We start from the raw sequence: 12,277 nt of genomic DNA, 5'->3' as shown, positions 1-12,277 counted from the left end.
CATCAGGCCATCTGGATGCACGGGGGGCGCGTGCGGCTGCACGCCCCCCATGACGCTGGGCGCCTCCTGTGCTCCTGCTCATGTGACAGCCATCCACTCATGGCTTTGGGGGAGGAGCCCTGCTGGATTTCCTGGGGTATTTTTTGGAGGGCTGACATGGTGTGCATTTCAGTCTTCATCACAGAGGACACACACACCTGTTGATTCACCTGCCAGACTCACCTTTCTCCACCAACTCTAGGTACACTTCATTACTTGCACATGGCTCACTCTGAGCATTCATTTCACTTTTTGCTTTTTTGTCACTATTTTTTTTCAACTTGTATCTGGTTTCTTTCACTTTTTTTTTTCTCTTTCTCTTGCCTATTCCTTTGACTCTCACCAATTGCTGGCATTTCTTTGCCATTTTTCCCTTTTCCCCCTTCAGTCTCCTATGTTCTTACTACCTTTTGGCTCAGGCTCTCTATTCATACAGAAACATATACATATCATTAGTACTTAATGCATTATTATACTTATTTACGCCTACAGCTTTTATTACATATGGACCCAGTGAGATTCTTGGGGACACACTCACATGCGCACCATGCCTGTCCTTTGGTTTCCCCCACCGGGGTCCCATTTGGCTCCACCTCCTCAACTCCCGGGTGAGACACCTGCTGCTACCTCTGGGAACTGCACACCTGTCGTTTTGGCCTCATTTAGTGGTGAGTATGGGCTCCTACATCATGGCTCCCACGCTCTGCAAATACTTTATCAATACTATACCACCCACCCATTTATATTCTTCTATCTTAGGTACATCCATACACGCATCAACCCCTGAAGAGCGAGCTAGGTCTTGTGAAACGCGCCAGCTACACTAGATGTCTGTGTTTTTTACTGCTAGGATACACCAGATGCCCATGTATTACATGTTTTATTATCCATTTATGTACCCATTGTTCATTTTATATGCATGTTGTTTTACAACTGGCCATTGCTGATTATATTAATGTATGCATGGCTTTTACCTGAATAAGCACATATACTTTATACTATTTTATAACAGAATGGCAAAGATGTTTTTATTACAAATTATGTGAGCAGACTGCAGTTCCTCTTTAAAGCTCCATGCACACTAGTGTGTGTGTTTTTTTTTTTTTTAACCACTTGCCAACCGGCCCATAGCCGAATGACGGCTACAGAGTCCTCCCAGAATCCCGCTCTTGCGCGCTCCAGAGGACCCGGCGCATCATGGATCATGGTAAATGACCACTGATAGCGGCCGCTTACCCCGTGATCACTCCATCAAATGACGGAGCTTTCACTTGTAAACAAACCTTTCGGTACAGTGTGAGAGGAGAGGGGGAGGGATCGGATGGCGGCAGCACTGTGGGCTTGATCTGTAGTGCCCACAGCGCTGCTCTGTGACAATTGCAGTCACATCCAGCCATCCCTCCATGCTCAGCCATCCCTCCATGATACTCTGCCATCCCTCCATGATACTCTGCCATCCCTCCATGATACTCTGCCATCCCTCCATGATACTCTGCCATCCCTCCATGATACTCTGCCATCCCTCCATGATACTCTGCCATCCCTCCATGATACTCTGCCATCCCTCCATGATACTCTGCCATCCCTCCGCCACACCCTGCCATCCCTCCGCCACACCCTGCCATCCCTCCGCCACACCCTGCCATCCCTTCCGCCACACCCTGCCATCCCTTCCGCCACACCCTGCCATCCCTCCGCCACACCCTGCCATCCCTCCGCCACACCCTGCCATCCCTCCGCCACAGCCTGCCATCCCTCCGCCACAGCCTGCCATCCCTCCGCCACAGCCTGCCATACTCTGCAATAGCCTGCCATACTCTGCTGTACTCGGCCTCTGTATGTGGCCAGGCTGTGGAAGTCTCACATATGTGGTATCGCCGTACTCGGGAGGAGTAGGAGAATCTATTTTGGGGTGTTATATTTTTGGTATGTACATGCTATGTGTTAGAAAAATTGTATAAATGGACAACTTTGTGTTTAAAAAAAAAAAAGCGTTTTAACCACTTCCCGCCCGCCGTCATATGATGTCCTTGACTTTGTGTGGGGATATCTGAATGATGCCTGCAGCTACAGGCATCATTCAGATATCAGATTTTTCAACCGGTGATTCCCTGTTCCGCTGCTTGATAGTTCTTACGGGAGGCGAGAGGGGATGTCCCCCCCCCCCCCGCCGCCCTCCGGTGCTTCTACCGACTCACCGCTACGCTTGAAGCCAGGATTGTTTGTTTGGTTTTTTGTTTTTTTTATTTTAGGCTTTCCAGCGTAGAGGTGAGATGTGTGGTCTTATTGACCCCATATCTCACTGTAAAGAGGACCCGTCATGCCATATTCCTATTACAAGGGATGTTTTCCTTCCTTGTAATAGGAATAAAAGTGATCAAAAAAATTATTTTTTGGAAAAAAGTGTCAAACTAAAATAAAGTAAAATTGAACAATAAAAAAAAAAAAAAAAATTTTAAAGCACCCCTGTCCCCGTGTGCTCGCATGCAGAAGCGAACGCATACGTAAGTCCCGCCCACATATGAAAACGGTGTTCAAACCACACATGTAAGGTATCGCTGCGAACGTTAGAGTGAGAGCAATAATTTTGGCCCTAGATCTTCTCTAACTCAAAATATGTAACCAGTAAAAATTTTTATAGCGTCACCTATAGGGATTTTTAAGTAGCGAAGTTTGGCGCCATTCCACGAGCGTGTGCAATTTTGAAGGGTGACATGTTGGGTATCCATTTACTCGGCGTAAGTTCATCTTTCACATTATGCAAAAACATTCGGCTAACTTTACTGTTTTTTGTGTTTTTTGTTTTTTTTTTCCCTAAATAAAACGCATTCGAAAATTGCTGCGCAAATACCATGCGAGATAAAAAATTGCAATGATTGCCATTGTATTCTCTAGGGTCTTTGCTAAAAAACATATATAATGTTTTGGGGTTCTATGTAATTTCTAGCAAATAAATGATGATTTTTACATGTAGAGAGAAATGTCAGAATTGGCCTGGGTGCTCCAGAATGCCTGAAGGTCCTCCCTGCATGTTGGGCCTCTGTATGTGGCCACGCTGTGTAAAAGTCTCACACGTGGTATCGCCATACTCGGGAGTAATCGCAGAATGTGTTTTGGGGTGTAATTTGTGGTATGCATATGCTGTGTGTGAGAAATAACCTGCTGATATGACAAATTTGTGGAAAAAAAAAAGAAAAAAATCTTGATTTTGCAAAGAATTGTGGGTAAAAATGACAACTTCAAAACTCATCACGCATCTTTCTAAATACCTTGGGATTTCTTCTTTCCAAAAAGGGGTCATTTGGGGGGTATTTGTACTTTTCTGGCATTATAGGGTCTCAAGAAATGAGATAGGCCCATCAGTACTTCAGGTGTGATCAATTTTCAGATATTGGCACCATAGCTTGTTGACGCTATTTTTCACAAAGACCAAATAATATACACCAATTTGTACTTATTTTTACCAAAGATATGTAGCAGTATAAATTTTGGCCAAAATTTATGAAGAAAAATTACTAGTTTGCTAAATTTTATAACGGAAACAAAGAAAAATTAATTTTTTTACAGAATTTTCAGTCTTTTTTTTTTTCTTTCATAGCACAAAAAATAACCCAATGGTGATTAAATACTACCAAAAGAAAGCTCTATTTGTGTGAAAAAAGGACAAAAATATCACATGGGTACAGTGTTGTATGACTGAGTAATTGTCATTCAAAATGGGAGCACACCGAAAGCTGAAAATTGGCCTGGTTAGGAAGGGGGTTTAAGTGCCCAGTGGTTAATGTAGAAGAATACATATTGGCCTAAACTGATGAAGAAATGTTTTTGTTTGGATATTTATTGTAGCAAAAAAGTAAAATATTTTTTATTTTCAAAAATTGTCGGTCTTTGTTTTATAGCACAAAAAATAAAAACCGCAGAGGTGATCAAATACCTTTAAAAGAAATCTCTCTTTGTGGGAAAAAAAGGATGTCAATTATGTTTGAGTACAGTGGCGCACGACTGCTTAATTAAAGCGACGCAGTGCCATATCGCAAAAAATTGCCTGGTCATTAAGGGGGAAAATCTACCATTCCTTAAGTGGTTAAAGGAGTTATAAAGGCAGAAGGTTTTTTTTTTTATCTTGATGTATTCTATGCATTAAGATAAAAAGCTTTGTGTGTGCAGCAGCCGCCCTCTAGCAACCCCTAATACTTACCTGAGCCCCATCTCTGTCCAGCGATGTCCACGAATCCCTAGGCCATCTGGGACTCTTCCTCCTGATTGGCTGAGACACAGCAGTGGTGCCATTGGCTCCCACTGTTGTCAATCAAAGTCAGCCAATCAGGAGAGAGGGGCGGGGCCAAACAGCAGCTCCATGTCTGAATGGACACACGGAGCTGCAGCTCGGCTCGGGTGCCCCCATAGCAAGCTGCTTACTGTGGGGGGCACTCAAAGGGAGGGAGGGGCCAGGAGCAGCGAAGAGGCACCCGCAAAGAGGAGGATCTGGGCTGCTCTGTGCAAAACCAACTACACAGAGCAGGTAACTATAACAAGTTTGTTATTTAAAAAAAAAAATTAAATGCTACTATAAAAAGCTATTATGAGCAGTTTTTTTTTTTTTTTTATCCAGCATTTTTTCCAGCGTTTTTAAGCTTAAAAAAACACTAGTGTGCATGGAGCCTCAAAAGTATTTTCAGTCTTGAGGCACCCCAGTCTAAGGAGTCATTCACACGTGAGGTCTGGGGGTGGTAAAACCACACGGTTGAACCATATTTTTAACCACTACCCCTCCCAACTGCTCACCCTTGAGCTGTAGGGCTGAGGTTGTACACATGCCACAGCAGAATTATACCCCCTTCAGATAAATGAGCCCATGCTAAAACTGTTTTGTACGTGGTTGTGACATTGTGGTGTAGCATTTAGGGAGGTAAAACAGACAGAGGGTAACACATGGCCTCTTCACCGCCTGTCAAATGCGTCCAGCACCCGCATGGTGAAATGTTCATTTACACAGTACTGATAGTAGAGGAAGGAGCCTGTGGCACCCCTGATGAACTCAAACGGCAACCTGGTTGAGAGAGGCTGATCTAGCATATAGCAACAGCTCAAATCTTCTTTAATGGAATGACCTATTAATCTAGAGCCTAGATTAGTGCAGAAAATATGAAATTATATCACTATAGAAAATGGCCCCCCAATTCAAAAATAACCACTTGCCGACCATATAACCTAGATATACGGCAAGACTGCTCTGCTGCACCAGATCACGTACCCAGTACGTGAAACTTCTGGGTAGGGGGCATGCGCCGCCGGCGACCTGACCTTGCTGTGATTAAACAGCAGATTACCACCGGCCACGGCCGATCGTCCGGAATTTACACAGGACTGAGCCCTGCCTATGTAAACAAGGCAGAATTCTGTACTGTCAGCGGGGAAGTAATGAGTTTTCTTTCCCCACAAAGCCGGGAATAAAATACATTACTTGCCTTGGTGAAAGCGCCACACTGTGTTTACACAAAAACAATGGCTAGGCACACAGTTAACCCTTTGATCACCCTAGCTCTTTAACCCCTTCCCAGCCGGTGTCAGTACAATGCTGGAGCAGATTTTTAGCACGACCACTGTATTTGTGTCACTGGTTCCCAAAAAGTGTCAGAATGTGTGTCTCAATATCGAAGGCCCGCTACTATAAGTCCCTGATCGCCACCATTACTAGTAAAAATAATTAAATAATTCCTGTGTATATCCTATAGTTTGTAGACGCTATACCTTTTGTGAAAACCAATCAATATACACTTAATGGAGTTTTTTTTTATTTACCAAAAACATGTAGCAGAATACATATTGGCATAAATTTATGAAGAAATTTTTTTTTTTTTTTTTTAATTGTCTGTCTTTTTTTTTTTGTTTTTGTTTGTTTATAGCATAAAAAAAGCAGCAGTGATCAAATGCCACCAAAAGAAAGCTCTATTTGAGAGAAAAAAAGGGACATAAATTTTATTTGGGCACAGTGTCACATGACAATGCAATTGTCAGGTAAAGTAACGCAGTGTCATATTGCAAAAATGGCCTGGTCATGAAGGGGGGTTAAATCTTCCAGAGGTCAAGTGGTTAAATTACTAAAATTCTTCAATTAATATCTGGCACTTATTTGGTGATATACTGGACTAAATGCATTTTTACTTTTTTAGTTTTTCTTCTTCTTTTTTTTTTTTTGTCTGTTTTAAACCATTTGTTTTGTCTCTCAACAGATCACTCAGGACAAAATCATTTGTCTTCCCAATCATACCTCAGCTGACAAGGTTTCTCAAATACATTGTCAACAGTTCACCCAGAATGTGGAAGCCACAAATGCAAGTGAAGATGATGATGTGCCTGCATTCACTCCAACCCCAATTGCTACATCTTCACCTCCACGTGAGATGAGTGGACTACGGAACAACTTGGACCTTCAACAATATAGCTTCATAAACCAAATGTGCTATGAGACAGCCTTGCATTGGTATGCAAAATACTTTCCATACCTTGTAGTGATCCATACCCTTATCTTTATTATCTTTGGCAATTTCTGGTTCAAGTTTCCTGGTACAAGCTCCAAAATAGAGCACTTCATCTCCATCTTAGGCAAGTGTTTTGATTCCCCATGGACAACTCGAGCACTTTCTGAGGTTTCTGGAGAAACTAACCAGGAGAAGACCATGGACAGGGAGCTTTCAAAGCCTAATTTTGAGGAGAATAGCCCTGCAACTGCTGAACTTCCAGTTCCAGAAAAGCTAGTGGCGCAGACACCTTCAGCTAGTGTTTTGGACAAAAAGGAAGGCGAGCAGGCCAAAGCTCTTTTTGAGAGAGTTAAAAAGTTTCGACATCATGTAGAGGAAGGAGATCTTCTTTATTCCATGTACATGCGTCAGACAATACTGAAAACTTGCAAATTTGTCCTCATCACAATCTATAATGCTGTGCTGGTAGGAAAAATACACTTTATTGTTCCCTGTAGTGTACACACTGAAGATATGACTGGCTATAACAGCTTCTGCTGCAACCACACCAAAGCTCACCTCTTCTCTAAACTGGCTATCTCATATTTGTGTTTCTTGGGGGTCTATGGATTGACTTGTCTTTATACACTGTATTGGCTCTTTCGTCGTCCGCTGAAGGAATACTCCTTCCGATCTGTGCGGGAGGAAACTGGGATTGGAGATATCCCTGATGTCAAAAATGACTTTGCATTTGTGCTCCACTTGGTGGATCAATATGATTCACTTTACTCTAAGAGGTTTGCTGTCTTTTTATCGGAGGTCAGTGAAAGTCGTTTGAGGCAGCTTAATCTTAACCACGAGTGGCCAGCTGATAAACTTAGACAGAAACTTCAGCATACACCGGAAGGCCGCCTCGAGCTACATCTCTTTAAGCTTCCAGGTTTGCCAGATACTGTATTTGAGGTGACAGAGACAGAATCTCTAAAACTGGAAATGCTGACTGAAGCTTTGATCCCTCCGCTGGTGTCGAAGTTGGTCAGATTGGAAGAATTGTCCTTGTTCAACTGTCCAGCCAAAGTGCAACACGCCTCCGTGGCTTACCTGCGAGATCACCTCAAAGTCCTTCAGATAAAGTTTGATGATGTTAAAGAAATTCCACTTTGGGTGTTTAGCCTTCGTGCCCTTGAGGACCTTCACTTGATTGGATACTTGTCTCAAGACCTTTCAAAAACGGGTACACTAGAAAGCTTGCGGGAGCTAAAGGGCCTCAAAGTTCTTACTCTGAAGAGCAATCTTTCTAAAGTCCCCCAGACTGTTACAGATGTGGCTAGCCACTTACAGAAACTTAGTATCCAAAATGACGGGACAAAGCTTGTCACTCTTAACGCTTTAAAAAGGCTTTCTTTGTTGAAAGAATTAGAGTTGATTCGATGTGATTTAGAACGCATTCCTCATGCAGTCTTCAGCCTTACCAATTTGCAGTTGCTGGACCTAAAGGAGAATAACTTGCACACCATAGAGGAGATCATAAGTTTGCAGCACTGTCGAAAACTAAGTGTTCTTCGACTTTGGCACAATCAAATTGCTTACATCCCTGACCACATTCGTAAACTGAAGATACTAGAAGAGTTGTGCTTAAATCGTAACAAGATTCTTGTTTTGCCATCTCCGCTCTTCCTTTGTACCAAACTCCGCCACCTTGACCTCTCCCACAATGAGATCCGTGAGCTGCCACCAGAAGTCGGAGTCTTACAGATGTTGCAGTTTTTGGCTTTGACTAAAAACTTTTTAGAAGATCTTCCCAATGAGCTTTTCTTCTGCCAAAGGCTTAAGACTTTGAAGTTGGGACAGAATAAGTTGACAAGTTTATCCCCAAAAATTGGGTCTCTTGTGTCTTTAGTGAAGCTTGAATTAAAAGGGAACATGATTGATGTTTTGCCTCAGGAACTTGGAGATTGTGTTGCTCTTAAGAAATCAGGTCTTGTTGTGGAACATTCGTTACTGGACACTTTACCACTTAATGTGAGGGAGAGACTAAGTGAAGAATGATGAGGGATAACATTTAGGCATGATAAAATATTACAACAAACAGGAAATTAGCTAGCAACCAAGAACAAAATAGATAAGTCAAGAAGATATTTCTGTAGGATGAAAACAGAATTGAAAAGTTATCTGAACACTCCAGAAAAAGTAAAGAACTCTAAAGCCCTGTACACACGGTCGGACTTTGTTCGGACATTCCGACAACAAAATCCTAGGATTTTTTCCGACGGATGTTGGCTCAAACTTGTCTTGCATACACACGGTCACACAAAGTTGTCGGAAAATCCGATCGTTCTAAACGCGGTGACGTAAAACACGTACGTCAGGACTATAAACGGGGCAGTGGCCAATAGCTTTCATCTCTTTATTTATTCTGAGCATGCGTGGCACTTTGTCCATCGGATTTGTGTACACACGATCGGAATTTCCGACAACGGATTTTGTTGTCGGAAAATGTTTATATCCTGCTCTCAAACTTTGTGTGTCGGAAAATCCGATGGAAAATGTGTGATGGAGCCCACACACGGTCGGAATTTCCGACAACAAGGTCCTATCACACATTTTCCGTCGGAAAATCCGACCGTGTGTACGGGGCATTAGAGTTGGAAGACTTTGTCATCCACTTCTACTTTTCTGTCTTGTATGTAGCTGTAATGCATATTTGTACCTCAGCAATGGCTTTACTACAATTCCAACTTTGAAACAAAAGCCATAAGGCTCATGATAACCAAAGTATATCTATTGGCAGTTATTTTTGGATGTCGTAAGAAAGGGTAAAACCCCAAACCATTTTATTTTGGCTTTCTGTGTCTCATTGGGGAATTTTCTCTTCACGTTCTGTATCATAGACAGAAGAAGAGATCTGTCCAAAGTGAAGGAAATTCCCTCCATGGGGTTTTCCCCTTTACTTTCTGGTCCAGTAACTTTAGTCCTGGGGATAATGGTCACCATTACAAATGGGGTGAATCTCCTCAGTGGTGTCAGACAACAAAAAAACTTGTCAAGGGCTCTAATCCTTCCTTACTCTATCCAAAACAATTTGGCTTTAGATACACAAAGTTAAGCCCACCCATAAGTGACACGTTTGTTACAAGTGCATTCTGTTAGTCACCCACTTGATGATTTTATTTCTTAAGGTTGATGTTCTTTCTGGATCTGTTCCTGACCACCTTTTTAAATGCTCCCATAACTCTTCTTGCATTATAGAAGCAAATATAAAACTCCTAAAAGGAGAATTGGGGCCATCTCCGTATATACAATTTTTTTTTCTAATAATGGAGTAGGTCTATGCAAAGGTGGATACAAACCGTGTCACAAACTATAGAGTGGAATTTTAGTAGGTAGAGCTTACAAGAAGTACTGTGTACAAAAAAGACAAGACAACGGGTGACATCGCCCTCCCTAGATTCCTGTAGTTTAAAATCATCTTTTTGGGTGGACTGTCCCTTCTAGATTATCCTTGTTTAATCACAAACTGGTGTTTATTCAAACAGTAGCTTTGAGTATGTGCCCATAAATGCTGGCATTTCTCCCTGTCCTTAATGATTCTGACAAAATTTTGAGTGCACAGCCACATATGCAGAGGACATTAGTTCTTCATTTAGGAGTGGATCTCCTGTCTTCACTGCCACAGGGCCTAATGGAAAGCTCTGGTGTTTGTCCTGTCTCTGTATGTGGAATGGTGTTACCATGTTTCCCTGAATGTTTCTGTCCTGGCACATCCTTGGTTTTTGTTAAAACGTTAAAATCTAAATGATTCTGTACTGGAGTAAAACAAATACCTGGATGAAGCTACCTACACAATTTGTGATACCAAATGAACACCAGAAGTAGAAGAATAGTATGGCGCTAAATCAAAATAACAATCCCAAAAAACAGCTAATACAATATGTAACACAAATAGCTACAAATTTTCGTACATATCAGATCATTTCCTAATAAATAGAAAGTCCCATTTCATAAAGTGCAAGGTGGTGAGGAAATGTTTATTCGTTTTAGAAAAACTCCAACATGAGAGAAAATATGATTCTGTGCCAATATAACTGCAGGTAATGGCCTCTAACCCTATAGTAAAGACCATATAAAGGTCAACAAAGCATAAAATAAAGTACTAAGCCAGTAAGTTTCTCCAAGTGCTTGTCACCACCACTCCATGCCAAGTAAGAAAATTACCCTTTTAGCAAACACTATGGGCCATTTATAAACAAAATGGTCAAAAGCACCTGTTACAATCTGAGTCTTCATATGCTGCTTGTCATCTGGCAACCAGTTGCGGAATGAACAGCCGCAAAGACCTACTTCATAGCGTAATATGTTTACAATAATGCCTCTTTAATGTTATAATTGCATTTACATAGTCTCCATTACAATGTCGCTAAACATCCCAGGAGCTGTTTCCAATCAGGTGGTCTACGGGTGCCAAACTCCGGCGGTCAGCTAGCGTGATGACCTCATGCGTAGGCCACACCTGATGCTTTTCATCAGAAGATGACGTCTTTAGGGGAATTGGCCAAAAATTGGTTGGATTGGGATTGGCTGTTTTTTGCTATTTTAGTATTGATTTTTATTTAGCGCCATACTGTACTTACACTTCTTTTGTTAAAACGTGACTGAAAACAGTCATGTTTATTTTATCCTGTTTATTTTTAAATCCGTGAGGCTAACTGACAGACGAAAAATGGTATTGGATGATAGAAACCCTACTTGAACTCCATAAACTTCCATGTTTTTAGTTTTACTAATAGAAAACATACCTTACATTACTGTTGTGTGGTTACTGTTTGGTGTAATGACTGCAGCTTTCCACTTTATCTGTTTAGCTTGAATAGGAGCTGTGCAGTTCCACCCTACCAACAAAGGCCAAGGTGCACCCTCACATTTTTATCTGATTGTACAATCCCCTTTAGATATGACAACTTTCTCTATTGTGAGGACCTACCTATTTTGGATGTAGATGGTTTGGATTTTTAAGGAAGACCCTCTTACTACATAGTTGTTGGGGGAATCTAATGGGAATTGTACAGTCAGCTTGTAATGAGTGTGGCCAAGTTTAGATAACCAAAGGCATCTAACTATAATCAATCTGCCTGACCTCAGCACTGTACATATTTTGTATGCTGCCAAATGCTAGCTGGTTACCACAATACCATGTGTACCTACATAAATTACTAGGCTAACTGGAGAATCTGCAATAAAATAGCTCTGAGAGTTTCTCCACCATATAAATTGATATAAAGCAGGACGTCCCCATTCTTAATAGTTAGATGCAGCCATTAAATGTGCAGTATCTCCACCGAATAGTGACCACACTGAATGCAGTTTGTCCATGCACCTCTACCAGGGGCAATTTATTATGACTTTTATGTTTTTATGGTCTTATCAGCATCTGATGACCCTTTTAGTCAATGTACAATTTTGTTTTAAATGTTATTTAAGGAAAAAAATAAACATTTCATTAAAATAGTGTGTGTGCGTGTATTTTTTAAATTTTTTTTCTATTGCAGCGTTTTTAGGATTAATGCACAGGGATGCATTCTCCAGTACAACATAAAGAAACTAGTGCATTTGTTTGCCCGGGAGCTCATTGAGCTGCATCCTGCCACACTTTTGTATATCTTTGGGAAGGCTGTGAATCTATTGGCTGATATTTCCCCTTGCACCTTCTTTTGACACCTGGCACCAGAACAGGACGTGAGGGGGGAAATCTCCCCAGTGAAGGGACACTGAGACAGCAA

The 12,277-nt window shown here is 41.6% G+C and overlaps 1 protein-coding gene across 1 annotated transcript in view; it reads left to right on the top strand.

Annotated features, from left to right (window-relative positions):
- The window catches only part of LOC141133210 (volume-regulated anion channel subunit LRRC8E-like), a 100,822-nt gene extending 88,816 nt beyond the window's left edge, over nucleotides 1-12,006 (top strand). Inside the window, exon 4 of the mRNA XM_073622435.1 lies at nucleotides 6,273-12,006. Coding sequence (XP_073478536.1) covers nucleotides 6,273-8,549 — 2,277 coding nt within the window. The 3' untranslated portion in view covers nucleotides 8,550-12,006. The remainder of the gene's footprint in view (nucleotides 1-6,272) is intronic.
- The last annotated feature ends 271 nt before the right edge of the window (nucleotides 12,007-12,277 follow it).

This window comes from Aquarana catesbeiana, linkage group LG03 (assembly GCF_042186555.1).
Source record: "Aquarana catesbeiana isolate 2022-GZ linkage group LG03, ASM4218655v1, whole genome shotgun sequence".
Taxonomy (NCBI): Eukaryota; Metazoa; Chordata; class Amphibia; order Anura; family Ranidae; genus Aquarana; species Aquarana catesbeiana.
The sequence above is the reverse complement of the archived record's forward strand: the minus strand, read 5'-3'. Positions and strand labels throughout refer to the sequence as shown.